At 40.4% G+C, this 18,998-nt stretch overlaps 1 protein-coding gene across 4 annotated transcripts in view; it reads right to left on the bottom strand.

Moving 5' to 3' along the window:
• LOC124127546 (cytoplasmic FMR1-interacting protein-like) overlaps positions 1-14,662 on the bottom strand; it is a 52,931-nt gene extending 38,269 nt beyond the window's left edge. The window contains exons 1-5 of one of the 4 annotated variants that reach the window (XM_048387323.1): positions 14,526-14,662; positions 5,199-5,431; positions 3,018-3,095; positions 2,169-2,270; positions 1,001-1,182 (exon numbers count right to left, since the gene is read on the bottom strand). In XM_048387323.1, the coding sequence (XP_048243280.1) occupies positions 1,001-1,182; positions 2,169-2,270; positions 3,018-3,095; positions 5,199-5,417 (581 nt within the window). In that variant the 5' untranslated portion in view covers positions 5,418-5,431; positions 14,526-14,662. Of the gene's footprint in view, positions 1-1,000; positions 1,183-1,454; positions 1,491-1,514; positions 1,551-1,752; positions 1,773-2,168; positions 2,271-3,017; positions 3,096-5,198; positions 5,432-14,525 lie in introns of those variants that run through there. The other 3 variants (XM_048387327.1, XM_048387325.1, XM_048387326.1) reach the window with 3 other exon arrangements.
• Positions 14,663-18,998: the final 4,336 nt, after the last annotated feature.

Genomic DNA, 18,998 nt, shown 5'->3' with positions numbered 1-18,998 from the left:
ACGACAAAAACTTTCTGCACACCCCACAACTCCGAGGAGCAGGGGTAGAGGGGGTGGATACTGGGGACATATCCATGTCAGACATTGATTGTTTGCTATAAACAAAGAACAAAACACGGTTACAACGCACGCACCACAATGATTCACAAACGAGCATTTTCACAAGAAAATAAACGAGCAATGTGAACATATAACATACACATATAACTTTTATTAAAGAAATAAGTTATGTTAACCCCCAAAACATACAAGAACAGGGGAAACGTAAAACACAACGTGCATACGCGAACCCCGCAAGTATATAGAAAAAAGGGCGGGAAAAATTTTCCATTTGGCGGGAAAATTATAACCAAGCGTAGCTACCGCAACGCCCCATAAAAGCACAGTTTATTAGAGAATAAACTATAATAAATATCACCAAATCTTCAAGGAACGCTTCAGCAGGAGAAAACACGTCTTGCTAAGCAGACGAAGGAGACAAGAGTGAAGGGTGTCACATGGCAGCTAGGTGGCTACGCACGTGCTGCATGAGGTAATTGAGATCTCTGTGGTAGATTTCGCTATAGCAGCAGTTGTGGGAGACAACAGCCTCGGTATAACAGTGGTAACGTATTACTTAATGTAATTAACCTGCACTCAGCAATATTCCAGCTATATGACTGCGGCTTGTAAACAATCGTGTCTGGACCAGACAATCGAGTGATTGATCATGAGCATCGATCTATGCAACTGGGATATGATGACATGCATCAACCAAGTCAGTTACCTGACTACCTGATCCCGTTAGTCACCTCTTATGACAAGCATGGCTTTCTGAAGACCAACTCTAACCTGGATCTTGACTGGGTCTATGAATCTGTCATTGCATCTCGAGAGATAATAATCACTGAGTAATAATAATCGTCATCATCATCAATATTAGCATAGTTATTGTCAACATCATCATCATCATCAACAGTGAGGGCTACAAGACAAGCACGACGGCCCTGAGGGACATTACCTCCTGTATGCTGAGTAGTCATTCTTCACACTAGCCTTCATGTTCTTCAGCTCGTCCAGTTCAGCAAACATGTTAATGAACTTCCCAAGTGTCAGCAGATACGCCTCAGACACAAAATCATTCTTCTTTTCTTTGTGGCACAAACGACGAACCTCATCAGAAAATCGCTCAATAGCTCTTTTCTGAAAGTATAAATTGTTCATTTTCAATGAAAGCTTGTTAATACTGTCTCACACAAGAAGTAGCAATTCATCAGGTGCGTGGCCTACAGTGCCTATTGTGCCCACATACCTGGAAGATTAGAAACCTGTGGCTCAACAGCCAACCTACATACCTGGAAGTGCATGAAGTCTGTCAGTCAAGACACCTGTGGCTCAACAACCAACCTACATACCTGGAAGTGCGTGAAGTCTGTCAGTCTAGACACCTGTGGCTCAACAGCCAACCTACATACCTGGAAGTGCATGAAATCAGTCAGTCTAGACACCTGTGGCTCAACAGCCAACCTACATACCTGGAAGTGCATGAAATTGGTCAGTCGAGACACCTGTGGCTCAACAGCCAACCTACATACCTGGAAGTGCATGAAGTCTGTCAGTCGAGACACCTGTGGCTCAACAGCAACCTACATACCTGGAAGTGCATGAAATTGGTCAGTCGAGACACCTGTGGCTCAACAGCTAACCTACATACCTGGAAGTGCATGAAGTCTGTCAGTCTAGACACCTGTGGCTCAACAGCAACCTACATACCTGGAAGTGCATGAAATCGGTCAGTCTAGACACCTGTGGCTCAACAGCAACCTACATACCTGGAAGTGCATGAATTCTGTCAGTCTAGACACCTGTGGCTCAACAGCCAACCTACATACCTGGAAGTGCATGAAGTCTGTCAGTCGAGACACCTGTGGCTCAACAGCAACCTACATACCTGGAAGTGCATGAAATTGGTCAGTCGAGACACCTGTTGCTCAACAGCTAACCTACATACCTGGAAGTGCATGAAGTCTGTCAGTCGAGACACCTGTGGCTCAACAGCAACCTACATACCTGGAAGTGCATGAAATTGGTCAGTCGAGACACCTGTGGCTCAACAGCCAACCTACATACCTGGAAGTGCATGAAGTCTGTCAGTCTAGACACCTGTGGCTCAACAGCAACCCACATACCTGGAAGTGCATGAAATCGGTCAGTCGAGACACCTGTGGCTCTAGAACCTCCACAATCTTCTGGTAAATCTGTGTACGATTTTGCTGGTCATTGCTCTTCACCTGCACAATAAAAAGCATCATTCAAACACAACACAAAATATCTATCAGAGACAATATTTCCCATTTCTGACAACAAGGACAAAAACATACTCAACTATCTGGAAAACTGTACAGAGGTTTCAAATCACAAAAACGACTGGGACAAACAATTCATAGGAAACATATGTATAGGAAAGTACACTTTCGCTATCGTGGACAGAAGGCACTTTAAAATAATGTTGTTATAAAATGGAACTTGGGGGTTTCTAAAATAGATATGGTTCCTATTCAAAGTCATCAGTACATTTTGGGCAGAAAATGTGATAGAAATGAAGCATTGCAATTTTCAGGAACAACGGAGAATTTTGTGTTTCCCTATCTTCATCTGGGACATCTAATGCATCCCAGTAAACATACTGACATCATAATTGATGTTTTTAAGTTGGAACTTACCCTTACAAGGTTCTTATTTCCTGAAAGGGAGACCACTTACGTGTTGGCTTTAAGATTAAAACTAGCTGTGCCACTGTCCTGCTAAATTTAACATTTGAAACCACTCACTGTGCGTTCTGTTACAAATTCCATTAAATCTACAGTCAACCGCTCAATGTGGAGCTGTTCTCCAAGTCACAATAACCAACAAATGTTTGGTGTTTGTATTGGTCATTTATGACCCATATCAAACAAATTCCATGAGCATTCAGTCCAGTTTATGATATTTCAAGTAACGTCGTAGTTGTAGCAGTGATGGTGGAGAGGGAGTGTTACCTGTGGCAGTGCACGGGAGCAGCACCTCCAGGTGTACAACATGGCGGCATACTCCTGCCCCTCCTCAAGCAGCTTGTTCTGAAACATGGCAGGTACATATTACATCATGATACTGCTACCATAAAACATGGGATGTATACATTACAATCTGCCACCTTAAACATTCTGGTGCCTGGAACTCTACAAGATTTACCAATTCTGCTGTTTACCATACCATAGCACAGAGCGGCCAGCACACCCATGAAGACCCAGGTTAAAATCGGTCTTCGGCAATACATGCTAGTTGCAAGAGGTGACTATGCTTGTCACAATGGGCGACTAACAGGATCGGCTGGTCAGGTTCACTGACTTGCTTGATGCATGTCATCGATCCGAACTGCGTAAATCTATGATCATGTAGTCAGTCACTGGATTGTCTAGAACAGATCTGATTCTTTACAGACTGCCATCATATAGTTGGAGTGCAGCATTAAACAACGAACAGATGATTACTTTGTGCAACACACAGCAATATTGCAGCTAAATGATGGCAGCCTGTAATTAATCAAGTCTGGAACAAACAATCCAGTGATCAATACAGTGTTCCCGTTTACTGGTATTTACCAGTTTTTTACTGGTAAAATTAGACTTGGACTGGTTATTCATTTGACTGCCAGTCCCTGTGAACTGGCAAATAAAGTACCATATAAATTTTGGTTGTTGAAAAAAACACTGGCGATATTCAAATGTAAGTATATTTTTTATCGAAGTCAGCTTGTCTGTTACCATCAGCGTTTCCCGTTGTCCATTTTTAGTGCAAGAAAATAACATTTCGCTTTGGTTTGAGGTTAAGTATATCTTCGTAGTGACATCGTCCAGAAATATCCAAAAAAAAGAAGAGTAAATTGTGACTGAACTTTGTATGAAAAACAAGTAGATCTAACTAGGTTGCTTCAGAGATGGTGTCTTTTCAATCGAACATAATGTCGAAAGAATTAAAGCCAGGTAATTTTCATATGTTTATTTATTTGTGGAAAGTCTGGACTGACAAAAATTAGGAGGGACTGGTAATTTGTAGTGTTGTCAGTCCACCAGGACTGGACGTTTCAAAAGCCAGCGGGAACACTGCAATATAGTGAGCAACGATCCATGCTGTAAATATAACAGACAATAATTAAATTTTCGTTGTGTTCATGGAAATTCCTGCATTCTGATTAGCTGAATTGGTCACGTGTTATTGCATTCATTTCCCAATGAATGTAAAAAATTAAGCCACGCCCACCGCGGCGCACTACTTTTATTACTGCGGAATGTCGGGGAATCCCAATATTACAGTCGAGGGAATTCCCTTTCTGCAGACGTGTATCGTCATGCACAGGACATTTAGCGACTTTCATGCATATTCATTTTCCAAACAACCGTTTGAAACCGAAAACGAATGAAACAGCAAACGTGCAGGCTCTCTCGACTGTTTTTTCCCCGCTCGTCTCGGTTCAACTTTCATGTCTTCGGGTTTCATGTCTAACTAGCATTTCTCTAACTGAGTTTTACCGTAATCAGGGAAGTAATGTTTGAATCACGCAGTAAATGACCATGTTATTTGAAACAGCCGCCTTCTCTCGGTCGACATATTTCTTCCGGTTCGTTACAGTCTGACTGTTGCAGTTCTTTTTGCCTCTTGCCTTAATTGACAGGTCTAATGAACATTGTTTTAATCCCACTCTCCGTTGATTGGCTACTGACTGTGTAGGCGTGTTAAGTTATGTGCATAAATTAAACGATCACCTGATACATGTCACGCCACTGTATATATTCCTACACCTGGAATGTTTATCAATGTCGTCATTTTTGTCTGTTTTGATATATGCAACTGTTTTGGGTTAAACTATTGTAGATAAAACATGTTTAACGTTGTCGAATTTAATTATAAGCATTGACTGTATATTTGTTTCGGTTCATTGAGGTATGAATCGAAAAGCCGATGTGCAAACTTTTGTAAGAATCCGCTATGCGGGTTCATACAGTTTGCACATCGGTTTTTCGATTCATACCTCAATGAACCGAAAAAAATACACAGTCAATCCTTAAGTAAATAACAGGCAAACCAGCAAGATCCTCCCAATTCATTTGGTTGCCTCTTGTGACCAGCTGTTTATGGGGACCAACTCTAACCAAGGGAAACACACAGTGAGACACACTTACCAGATCAGCATGAACTGTGGCCTCTTCAATGTACTTGGCCACACCGGTAACATAGGCGTTTCTGTCCTCGAAGTTGGTGTCGAAGTCTGCACGGTAGTGCACGGACTGCGGCATGGCCTCGATACATGGCTGCTGGTCCGGAAGGTGGAGCTCGTCCAACACATCCACATTCTGTAGCGCATCAGTCAGGGTGATCTTCTCACCCGCCCCCACAGACATCGCGCTTGGTGTGCCTGGAATATAGTACAGAAGAAATTATTATTATTATCATTATCATTATCATTATCATTAACATTATCATTATTATAATATACCGCAGGCATCCAGGAACTAGTGTCTGCTCAAATGCGGTTTTATTTGTTCCCTGACCAGTGTTATCATTCTCAACTCCCTGGGGAGTATACAACCCAACCTGAATAGGGGCACTACAAGGTTTTTACATCCAAGGTTTTTACATAATCATACACGGTTTCAAATAAACTATGAACAAGAAGAAAGTCAAAGTCAAAGGAACCTTGACATAAAACTCCAATGTGCATCCAATTATGCTACCATCACACCAAAGTAGTTCTATCCTGTTCTACCCCGTTCTGACAAAAATACAAGAACGTTCTGAAAAAAATACAAGAACGGGCTGTGAGCAGTCCTCAATATGTCTATCTCATTCTTATCGAATTCTCAGTCAGTCTGCGGTCTGTTTGTATCCAGTTCAGATCGTGTAAAAGTGCCTGTTCACCAATTTTCGGAGCAGTTCAGGCACGTCCGTAGCCGTTCTCAACCCATTCTTAACCAGTTCAACCTCGTTCTACCTCGTTCACAATACATCCAAGCCAGTTCTAACTTATTCTTAACCCGAACAATTCGTTCGCACTACGTCCTCATCTCGTCCCAAGTGCGTGTGTATTCGCGTCCTGGCCCGTCCTGTTCGACTCCTATGGATACCGAGCGTGTTGTAGCCAGCCTTCAATCAAGTTCAGGGCTCCGAGCTGTACACATCATGCCTCCAAAGAGAAGTCTATTCAGAAAGACAGGGCAAGCGAAAGCAAGCACAATATAGCCCTGCTGAAGGCCATGCAAATCCCACTGAAGGTGCTGAGACTATTGAGCCTGCCCATTAAGGGCCAATTCAAGAGAGGGAGACAAAAAGAAAGCTGTGTCCCCTGGAGCCCCTGATGCCTGCAAGTCAGATGGGGGATCTCAAACCCATCTGATGAACCTGAAACCCTAGCGGTATTTATACCCTGGCTTGTCCTATCGTACTTCAGACGGGGGTGGTTGTAGTAAGAACTGCGTGAGAACTACATAAACATACTCCAAACTAGGAGAACTTAATGAGAACCTACTGGGAACTTTTAGAACCATCAAGAAACGTGTTGCCAACTGCTTCAGAACTTTATATTTGGTTTGAAAAGTATTTGCACGAAATAAGGATTGACTAAGAACGTAATGCGGTCAAATTGGGTCTGTCTGAAAACAGGATGAACAAGCAACAAACGGACCTGGTCGGTGTGCACACGTACTGAAATTTATGTCCGACTGCACCCAGTCGTAACACGTCCCTAGTAGGTTCGAAGTACGGCAATTCCGTTCATAATTTTGAGCAGACTTCAAGTTCTAGACCACCCTCCCCGTCCGAGCCCGTCCATGATGTTTGTAAAAAGACTGTCAATAGTTGCTACTACGTCCACTACGTTCATACACACTTGGAGCCTGGCAATGAAGTTCGTAAAAAGACTGTCAATAGTTGCTACTACGTTCATACACAGTTGGAGCCCGTTCGACAACATTTTCACGAACGTATTGAGAACTAGTTTGGTGTGATGGAGGTATTACTGAGGACACTTCCATCTCGAACATAATACATTTTTGAGTGTAGGGCCTTGAGCATGTTGAGAGTGAATTTGACATTCCAAAACAATGACAAGTATTTCAACAACTTTTCAATGGGCTACCCTGCAAATATACCAAATATGAGGTCCATATGAGGTTGTATATGCCCTACTCATTGCAAGTAGATGACAGTGACCTATCACTGACATTGAAAAGTTGTCATCGCTGGTTATACATAAGAATTCACACCAGGACATGCATAAGACTTTCAAAAAAAGACAAGCAGAAAAAGGCATGTTATTGAACATGACCTTCACTGTGACTTTGACCTTACGAAGGTCACAAACTATTTCAGATCATGACCCCGCCCCAAGGATGATACGTGCCATTTTTCACTGACATATAGCACATGATATAGTAAATGCTTCCTGAGCATTTAAAAGACATCGAGCATGACTTAATTGTCCTTTGACTGGTCAATGTGTCAAAATAATTTCACAGGGTTATTTATACACAGATAATGGAGATTATACGGTATATGATATCCCTGGGAAGTTCAAGCGCTAATCATGTACACGGATTCCAAAACAAAGTGTGGCAGTCAAACTCAGACAAAGCCTTAAAGCATCCCCATTATACATTGGGCCGCATAAAAACTGACTGTTTTAGAAGTGAGGTGGACATTTTATGAGGGAAGCAGAATGGAGATCAATCATGTATGATACATTTGCCTTAAACTCAATCAAAAACAATTTTGAGTGTTTGTAAAATAATACGTGATCTTAGTCATTGCATTGGCTAAACATGAACCTGACAATGATCATCACAATGAACATCTCAATGAACATGACAAGGAACATCACAATGATCATCACAATGAACATCACCATGAACATCATAAGAAACATCACAATGAACATCACCATGAACATGACAATGAACATCACCATGAACATCATAAGAAACATCACAATGAACATCACCATGAACATCACAATGAACACCACAAGGAACATCACCATGAACATCATAAGAAACATCACCATGAACATGACAATGAACATCACAAGGAATATGTCAAGGAACATCACGAGGAACATGACAATGAACATCACAAGGAACATGTCAAGGAACATAATAAACCTCACAAGGAACATCACAAGGAACATGACAATGAACAACATAATAAACATGACAAGAACATCTCAAGGAACATCACCATAAACATCACAAGGAACATGCCAAGGAACATCACAAGAAGCATCACAAGAAACATCAAAAGGAACATCACAAGAAACATGATGAAGGGACAGTGAGTTGAAATTAACATAATTAACATATTTGGCAATATTTCAGCTAAATAGCGACTACAGTATAAAGAGGACAGACGGTAAATACTTAATGACATTTTGACAACATTAAACAAAGCATCCTAGTATAATTATATTAATCAGGATAACAACACAGGTAATATTTTGAGCATTACCTGAGTTACCGTATTCGACGTAATAAGCGCCCTGCTCTAATAAGCGCCCACTGCGATATTTTCTAATATATTGGCTAGCGTACAATCCCAATTAGCACCCCTTCCGATTGATCAATGTACACTGGACTTATTTATTCGTGTATAATACGCATGTTATATGCATTCATAGTTATTGGAAATTAAATTCTGGAAAAAATATATCTGTCGTATATAAACATTTCAGGCTGTTAGCATAAACCACGAAATTTACGATCTTTCAACTCTGTTGTTTTTCACCAAAATAATATTCTAATAAGAGCCCCCTATTTCTAACTTTGAGAGCGCCCTGTGCGCTTATTATGTCGAATACGGTAATGGTTGTTCACCATGGGTACAGTGTCTAACCACACTAAAACCAGGAAAAATAATCATGTCCATTTTAAGATTAAACAATCGTAGGATCAATGCTAATCACCCAATCACAAGGCAACTTCCTTCAACAGCAGACCAAAGCATGATATACAGCGAGGTCTTACAGAACTGTCAGGAAACAGCCTCTTGAACAACATCCTGCTAAAGCATATTAGCATGGCAGGCCACACCAATCTGAAGCACAATATAAATGTACACTACTGCCAGCATGGTGGGGCCATGCTCGCTGGGACGATAACTGAATTCAAACAACGTGACCATGCTCATTGTGACGATAACTGAATTCAAAGAATGTGACCATGCACATTCTGACAATAACTTGAGTCAAACAACATAACCATGCTCGTTGTGACGATGACATGAGTCAAGCAATGTGACCATGCTCATTCTGACAATAACTTGAGTCAAACAAAGTAACCATGCTCGTTGTGACGATAACTTGAGTCAAACAATGTGACCACGCTCGTTGTGACGATAACTTGAGTCAATGTGACCATGATCGTTGTGACATTAACTTGAGTCAAACAAAGTGACCATGCTCGCTGTGACGTTAACTTGAGTCAAACAAAGTGACCATGCTCGCTGTGACGTTAACTTGAGTCAAACAAAGTGACCATGCTCGCTGTGACGTTAACTTGAGTCAAACAAAGTGACCATGCTCGCTGTGACGTTAACTTGAGTCAAACAAAGTGACCATGCTTGCTGTGACGTTAACTTGAGTCAAACAAAGTGACCATGCTCGCTGTGACGTTAACTTGAGTCAAACAAAGTGACCATGGTTGTGAGGGTACGTGAAAACGGGTTCAACATCTCTCCCTCTCAGATAGGAAATACAGATTTGTGTGTACAATCGGGTTTTTGAAACTGTCCATGTATTTCTGTATGCAAGCAACTCAAAACTAACTGAGTCACTGTCATGTGATTTACTATTTTACACAAATATGCAGCTTATCTGGAGGTCTGTGCACAGTACATATCAATGTACACGATGAACAACGATCACATGGTAAAGTGTGTGACAGCTAGCATGATGAATGCTATGCTTCCAAACAAATACCTGATGGGTGCAACAAAAAGGTCCCAACTCTGAATCAACACCACAAATACACTGACAATACCTTATCATCTGATCATTATCATGTGTATACATACCAAAACATACTTCCTTGAAAGGGATGCATGGAACACAACTTATCTCCATGGCCTGCTAAGCAGAGAAGGAAGCAATCATCGTCATGAACACTGTGAATTGTCTGGAGTAGAACTTAATGTCACACAAAACCAGGAAGCAAGCCATTCAGAATAACTTGCCTTGATGCTTGAGAGACAATAATGTACTATTTCAATTGAGGCACATCATTTTAAAAATCGGGAATTGATCTGGGATTCCGAACATCATGAACATAGTACCTGTTCTTACTTTCAGTTGTATCTTAACTAGGTATTTTAACATTTAAATACAATTGCTTTTTATTGGTCCTCTTCTCAGTGAAATTAAAGCCACCTCAACCAAGTGAGTGAGTGAGCATGGTTTTACGCCGCTTTTAGCAATATTCCAGCAATATCACGGCAGGGGGACACCACAAATGGGCTTCACACATTGTACCCATGTCGGGAATCGAACCCGGGTGTTCGGCGTGACGAGCGAACGCTTTAACCACTAGGCTACCCGACCGCCCCTCACCTCAACCAAGCCATCACCATGTCACCATGGTCACATCAGTGACCACAACCATATCTTTTTATTTTGAGAGAGTGAGTATGGCTTTACACCAGGGTTGGATATAAAAAAAATGCCAGGCTGCCATCATGACGCACAAACTTCAGAAGCTGCAGGCCCTGGCTATACCCTTAAGGCCCTCATTTTTAAAAAAAATGCAGCTTATTGTGACAGATACATAAAGACGTAAATTTACTGCAGCATAAGGACCCATACAAATTTGAAACAATGGGCCCAATACGAAATCTACCTGCAACAGGCCTACGGGCAGGCACTAATTTCGAACACTGTTTTACACAGCTTTTAGCAATATTCCAGCAACATCAAGGCAGGAGACAACAGAAAGGGCTTCACATATTGTACCCATGTGGGGAATAAATCCCAGGCCTCAGGTGTGACAAGCCTGACCCTTAACAATTAGGTTATCCCACCAACCCCAAATTTTCATGAACATCATAAATTGAATTTGTTTAATTCCCATGTGGAAATCTTTACTGAACAGGTCTAGATATATTCCTGAACACTCATTACGTATTCATAGAAAAGACAAAAATATATTAGTCAATCTACGTTGTCCAAAAATATACAACACCCAAACTGATTATGCGTATATATAACCCAACTGTCCAAACCAATATATAATGTATTTAACTAGATTAACTATGAATCACATTTGTTTGTTTGTTTGCTGTTTGACACCACACTCAGGAATATTCTAGCTATATGGCGGCAGTCTGTAAATAATCAAATCTGGACCAGACAATCCAGTGATTGACATCGTGAGCATCAATCTACACAATTGCAATGTGATGAGATGCATCACACGTCAGCGAGCCTGACCACCCGATCTTGTTGATCACCTCTTACACCCAGCATGGGTTGATGAAGACTAGTTCTAGCCCAGATCTTCACAGGGTGCCCCTTGACAGTAGATTAGCATTGTAACGTAATGGGGATAAACATGGCCTAAATAGTTGAAAAATGTAATAATGACGTCAAGTAACTTCCAAGAATGGTAGGGCTTCATGAAAGTATTTATTTACTACAGTAAATTTTGGCTGCAGAAATCATGCTGAATTAGTGTGAATTTAGTTTAAAATGTTCAAGTTTTCAATTTATCGCCGAGTACCCTATTTTCGAACGACACCTATAATTTCGAAACAGCCAAATTGAAAGTGATTTTGACCCACTATAACAAGAGGTGGGACGTCAACAAGGTTGTCACCTTGAGAGTGCACACGTTCAGCCTGTCATGATTTGGGTTCACCTGTCAGAACAGTCCATCGTAATTCAGATTTTTGGTGCCCGTGCCATGATGAAACATGATGAAAGGGAAGAGTGGAATAGTGTGAACATTATCATTTGACAAATATTCATATTCTGTGACTAGGTTTCAAACTTTCAATTACTGTTTGAGTGTTAATGCCAACCTGCAAGAAATATGTTGAGAACTGTGTGCCAAAACATGTTGGTTCATTCATAGAAACTCTGCTAAATACAAAACCAAGCATGTGTATAGGTGATGTCACTCGAGCATGTCGAGTGCAGCGGAAGTTTACAAACCATGCAAATGAGGTCACGCCTTTAAAGGGGCACTGATCTAAAGCAATTCCCCGGGACTGGTTGTTGCCTTTGTTATTGTTTTTTCCAAGTGAGTACCCGGATGTATAGCAGAAATCTAGACTAGTTCGCGACCTCTGCTGCGCCATTCGTAAGCGCATTAGTCACTTTTATCGGTAGTAATAAGGGCGTATGGTCACATTGATCAACAAAATGAAATACAGTTTTCGAGATAATAAGGAAATGTAGGTATCTTTTTGGGTAGTATCGGTAATGGTGACGAAGTTTTGATAAGTCACTTGCTTGGTAATTTTGCGATTTTCGTTTACACTGTTTTGACTTGCAACACAAAGTAAATATTTCACCTAAGCATTGCTTTTTTATAGTGTGTATACTTTTTTACTGTCAAAATGTGTAACATTTTCAAATTTATTAAACGCCTAAATATTCAGTTATTTTACAAAGTGACTGAAAAACATTTCCATCTGTATTATTATAATAACGAATTCCAAACATGTTGATGTTTAATGTCATCACCAAGAGACTGAAAATGTTACGTTGAAAAGTACATTTCTGTGTTGTATGGCTTCTAATCCTACATAATAATCTGTTGTGATGTTTTTAGGCCCTTTGATCGTCTTAATCAATTTTAGTGAATCTACAATCAAATATTTTAAAAGATATATATGGTTTCGGGATGTTATAACCCGTGTTCGTTTCTCAACTGATCACATAGTTTGTTTCAGGTGTTTCACATAGGTGTCAAGTCTCAAGGGTCGGCTGAGAAAGCCCAAGTGAAAACTATTGTCATAACGTCCACGGTTCCTAAAAAATACATTGAGTGATAGATAACAATGAGCAATCAATCAACGTATTATCAGTTAACCCTTTGAACAAAGTATGTTGTTTTTACATTGGCACTTTACGCCATGATATGAGTGTATTCCCTTTGTTTTAGTAAACCTAGACATGTAAACACTCACTTTTGACATATCCCCTGTGCAAGATAACAGTGACTAATCAATCAACGTATTTTCTTTTAATCCTTTGATGACTAGGAACGATCCGTTGATTTACAAAAAAAAGTAAATCAACTGATCATTCACCTCTTGCTGGGCTGCCACATGCATATTACATAACAAACATTTCACCTCACTTCAAACCTGGATTTAGATTGAATAATTACCCCAGACACAATAAATGCCAAATGGGACCCTTTGTCAGGTAATCTAAGTGGTGCTACCAATAATTGTACCTATGACGACAAATACACAGGTGTAGGGTTATACCAGAAGACGTGGATGACAACGAGGGAGTAGTAATCATATTATCGACGCAATCCGCAATTCACTGCATGGATACTTTTTTTATTATTAAACTATAACTATCTGGAGTATTTCCAAATGGCACATCCGATAAGCTCCGCGGTCCCTTTTTCTGTTTGTTTATGCTGAAGAAATTAATTAACATGCGCCCTTTGTCGAAATCTTTATAGATCACAGTTAACCAATCATTGTTCAAAAATGCGTAAAACAAATATTGCCTCCAGCCTCTAAGTTTATTTAGCTGTCCTTGCAGACGGTAGCCCAGTCTCTGGTCACGCTCAGTTGCGTTGCGTATCATCCGGGTACTCACGGGGGAAAAACAATAACAAAGTTAACAACCAGTCCGGGGAATTGCGTTAGATCAGTGCCCCTTTAAACAAGAATTGTTGTTTCTTTCGGAATGGAGCTGAATTCTATCGTTGAAGACATCACCTACTGGTGTGAAGCAGAATTTGAGTTTTGATTCACTTATCCCTCGAAATAACAGCAATGCCATCTTAACTGTTCGAAAATAGGGTACGTCAGGATACATGACACGCTATCCATGGCAAAATGTATATAGTAAAATAGTCATCATAGAAGGAACAAGAGTTTATTTGGATTGGTGTGTATGCATCGACTATAAAATCACTCCCGAAACTGTAACTAACAAATATACGTTTGATTTACGGACACCAAGTAAATTACGAGTATCTGATCGTGTGCTGAATCAGAAACATCATCATCACGATCATAATCATAAATATATCCAACATTGTATCACAAAAAGAACAATACTGCTGGAAATGATTCCACACATAACATGTTTCTGAATACAGTCACACACAACCGATATCAAATCAAAACCACCTGTCAAAATAGCCAAGCCAAATGTCGTGTGACAGGGCGCGTATGTCAAAATATCAAAATCATGAAACTATTTCAACAAAGGCGTAGCTCGTTTGCATTTCCCACTTGGTGATATCTTTAAAGTGACTCTAATAAACACTACATACCTCTAAGAACTATCTTCTGAAAGTGTGCACTTCTTCTCAATTAGGACCGTAACATTTCTATACGTAAATTAGAACGAATTCCGATAAAATTATTATAAATATGGAGACACTTCCGCTTTGATAAAGGGAGGTAACTCTAGAATGAGTCATTCAACTAGGTCACGTTGACATTTTTATTCGGTACTGTAAAAAGAAGCCGTAAAATCATATATTTCTTTCAGCATTGCTATTGAGATGATGATGTACTATAGATTACTGTATAGATTCTCCGTAGCGAGTATTCGTATGTAAGAAGTAGGAGCCTATGGTATGGACAATTTATAATACGAAACATGTGGAAACTCAAGAAACGCGGTACTTTTTGTGTTGGATGTATGTAAATTCGTAACCCAAAAGAATTCATACCCCTGGAAATGAAAAAAAATCCTACCCCAAATAGAAAAAAATTTCGTTACCCTATGCAGTAAGCAATAAATTACGTTAAATGAGATATATATTAGTTTAATAGAATATATCAATTACTCCGGCCAAACACAGTCAACAATATTCCATACGAATATACAAAACTATCGGACCAAGGGCAACGGGTGGAGCTGTGTTGGATCCCCTCTCACATAGATGTTCATGGAAATGAAAAAGGCAGACTCACTGGCGAAGCTAGCTCTAGACAAAGCGAATATACAGCCTATTCCCTTTAGTAAACTAGAGATAAAAAGCAAAAGCAAAGCCTCCATAGCAGAAAGATGGCAAGCCCAATGGGACGCAAGTAAGATCGGCAGATGGCTATACAAAATTCAACCCAAGGTCCAACAAAAGCCAAACTCATACTCAAATGAAAGGAAAATTGAAATTGCTATCTCACGCCTCAGACTCGGTCACAAAAAGCACTATGACAAGGTTTGTTCATCTTGCAATCAGGATGAAACCATTGATCACGTGTTACTAGAATGTCAAGACCATGCCCCAGCCCGGGCTAGGTTAAAACAAGAATTGCAGTTAGATCCGCTATCTGTCATAGATCTCATAAAGCCAAGAGATGCAATAGCGAAGGCCAAACTAACTCTATTTCTGAGAGATGGACAGCTACTGGAACGTATATAAACAGAGCAGCCAAGGATAAAAATGAAATCATATCAATATAAGAAAATAGAAATCATATCAATACAAACACAGAAATTATGTGAACACCAAACTCACAATAGATATGTGTACCCTACTCACACACAGGAGTCCCAAAGATGGACAGGTCAGCCGAAATTGCCTAGGCAGAAGGCGACCTCTTAAACACTTAAAGCAACAACAACATCAGTTACTCCGAACGATGACATGCGATGTATGGCAACACCGTTTATGCGATATACAGTATATTCCAGCAACATGATGGCAGTCTGGACAAGACTATGCAGTGATTTGGGATATTGGTTGTTGTTTTCAACACAACTCGTTGTAGCTAGAAAAAATGCGATAAACATAGGCGCCCGAAAAGAATGTTTGGAAACCTGTAATCCAATTATACGACGGCTGGTCAAACAGTTCTAAGCCTAACAAACAAAACCAACAATTGTGAAAGCGTTTTTAATTTTATTTTCAACATAATCTCCCTGCTTTTCAATACACTTCTCATACCGATAGTGAAGCTTTCCAATTCCAGTTAGGAAGAAGGTTTCTGAAGCCAACCTGAAAAACCCATTCACTGCAGCTTCAGGTCATCGTTGTAGCCCAAGCGCTGAGACCACTTCCACCGCAGGTGACATTTCAACCTGTGAGAATGCAGGGGACGGTGTGGGGTCATCACATCGGGACAGGTGTTGGGTAATTACCTCAGCTTTTGACCATTGTGATGTTGAGCTGTTAATAATTCCAATTGCTCTCCACGGCCATCGCACAAGTGTGGTATTTATAATTATGAATAACTTTGAATCATTGAGTGTTTTCCTGCAAACCAACTGACAACGGGAACAAAACATACGTACAGCTGTTCAGACTCCGTTAATTTAGATAGCCATGACTTCTCCACAAAATGCACATTTACGAGAGGTTGCTGAAAAGTTCTGAGCATAAGTGCGATGGACAGCATTGATGGAGTTGGTTGTTAATTATTATTTTTAATGATCCCTCCTGAGTTCCAAACACTTCTGCCAACGGTAGTGAAATTCCTGGACCACACTGGTGTAGCATCTTTCCGATGCAAGGAGGTTAACTGACTGTAAAAATCTAAACTTCTAGAGTCAGTTAACTCCCTTTCCCCGGGAAGATGCTGGTGTAGACGCTTCCTCCTGGTGGTGTGAAATTCCTCCAAAGCAGAAATGACGTATGATGATTCATTTGCATATTTTTTGCAAATCTGTTCTTTTGTGAGGTTTGGAAAGAGGTGGACGAATGGGGGTGTCAAATCTGCTGAATACGGAGGATGCTCAATGAGTTCAAAGCCACCGCGTGTTCATAGTCGAAAGGCCATGGGAGCTGTACAAATTTTGCACTTGTCAGAGGGGTACACAAAGTATGTGATCTAGACTACCACTTGTCGGACTTTCATTTTGTGGAAGCCTCGGTGGCTTAGTGGGTTAGATCGTTGACTTTGTGGGCTGATGAGTAGGTGCCTCACTCTGGCAGTGTGGGTTTGAATCCCGGACGGGACTCAACCCAGAGACCATATAATCTATTATATGGTCTCTGACTCAACCCCACAAAAGTAGGAGAATCTGTGCTTTACTGAGGAAGTGCTATCTCATATATGACATTTGTTACATTTGACCACTTTCTAAATGGCATTGTGTGTTCAGAGATAATGAACCTGGAACGTTTCTATCAGGAGCCAGAATCTTTGGAACCCAGCAAGTTGAAACCTTTCTCATGCCCAGTTTGTTTCTCAGAATGCTCTTGTTTCGTTTGTTTGTTGTTTAACGCCGCACTCAGCAATATTCCAGCTATATGACGGTGGTCTGTAAATAATCGAGTCTGGACCAGACAATCCAGTGATTGATATCATGAGCATTGGGATGCGATGACAAGCATCAGCCAAGCCAGCAAAAAGTTCTCAACTCTTTCATTAGAGATGCCTACTGCATTGGCTATGAGTGAGTTGTCACTCATCCATAATGATTTTATCATCATTTTCCTGGTGGCACTTGAAGGACTTCCTGATATTGTCGTAAGAGGTAACAGGGTTGGGTGGTCAGGCACACTTAATTGGTTGATGCATGTCATCGTATCCCAAATGTGAGGATCGATGCTCATTATATCAATCATTGGACTGTCTGGTACAGACTAGATTATTTACAGACCGTCGTCATATAGCTGGAATATTGCTGAGTGCAGCGTTAAACAACAAACAAACAAACAAACAAAACAAACAAACAAATCTTGGAACTGCACTGTCCTCCTCTTAACAGTGGCAAAGGAAGGAGCATCATCGCCCAAAGTTGACACTATGTTCATATAGATGGCTATTAGGAGATACTTGATGACAATTTTGTCAAAGAATACATAGTCACTTCAATGCCTGGAGAAATACATGTCCTGGCTGTGTACCAATAATGAAAGTACAGTACTTAATACATGCAAACTGTTAAGAGTGTACTGTACATTTTTTGTAGTTAGGCTCAGAATGATTCAGCCATTCCTTATATCCTTTATAACTTGTGATTTGGTAGCAAATTATGTTGGGCTTCAGAGGTTGTGAATGGGAATGCTGTTCCTTGTCATTTGTATCAGGTATGGACCTCCCATAAAATTACTGCCATTGTGAAGGGCTACTGTTTGGACAGATGGAGACTCAGGACATGAACTATGATGGCAACTGGAGCCAATAAAAGACCATTGTAAAGTTAGGTTATTATTTTACATTAAACTCAGTAATATTCCAGCTTCATGACAGCAGTCTGGGAATATCTGACTCTGGACCAGAAAATCCTGTGATTGACATGACATGATGAGCATCAACCTATGGAATTGGGATACGATGACATGCAATGACAAAGTTAATGAGCTTGACCACCCAATCCTGCTGGTTGCCTCTTACAACAAGCTTGGGTTGGGGAAGACCAATTCAAACCTGGATTTTCACAGGGAGCTGGTTTCTCTGAGTGGCCATCAGTCCCAATGGTAAAGGAGGAGCATGTCTGTGCCACAGTAGCAGCAGCCAACTTCTTTAACTTCCTGGTTCGGCTTATCTGCGGGTCATTTCATTTTCTTTCATATTTCAATGGTCAAGTTAACACCTCGGCTTATCTACGGGGTTGGCTTATCCGCGGTCATATACGGTATGGTATGTGGTGACACTTGTCATAGAAATGTTATGTACAGAAAGAACTATTAGAGTTTTTGAATATGTAATTGTTTTATTGACATGGACAAGAAAGAAAATTAAAGAACACAACCCTAAATGTTCTTCCAAAATATGACTACAAAAGTATGAACAGGTTTAACTTGTGTAAAATGTTACAGAAACGTCACTAACACAACAAATACTAT

The sequence above is a fragment of the Haliotis rufescens genome, unplaced genomic scaffold (assembly GCF_023055435.1).
Source record: "Haliotis rufescens isolate VD_foot unplaced genomic scaffold, xgHalRufe1.0.p SCAF_7, whole genome shotgun sequence".
NCBI lineage: Eukaryota > Metazoa > Mollusca > Gastropoda > Lepetellida > Haliotidae > Haliotis > Haliotis rufescens.
Note: the sequence above shows the minus strand (reverse complement) of the source record. Positions and strands in the feature narration are given on the sequence as shown.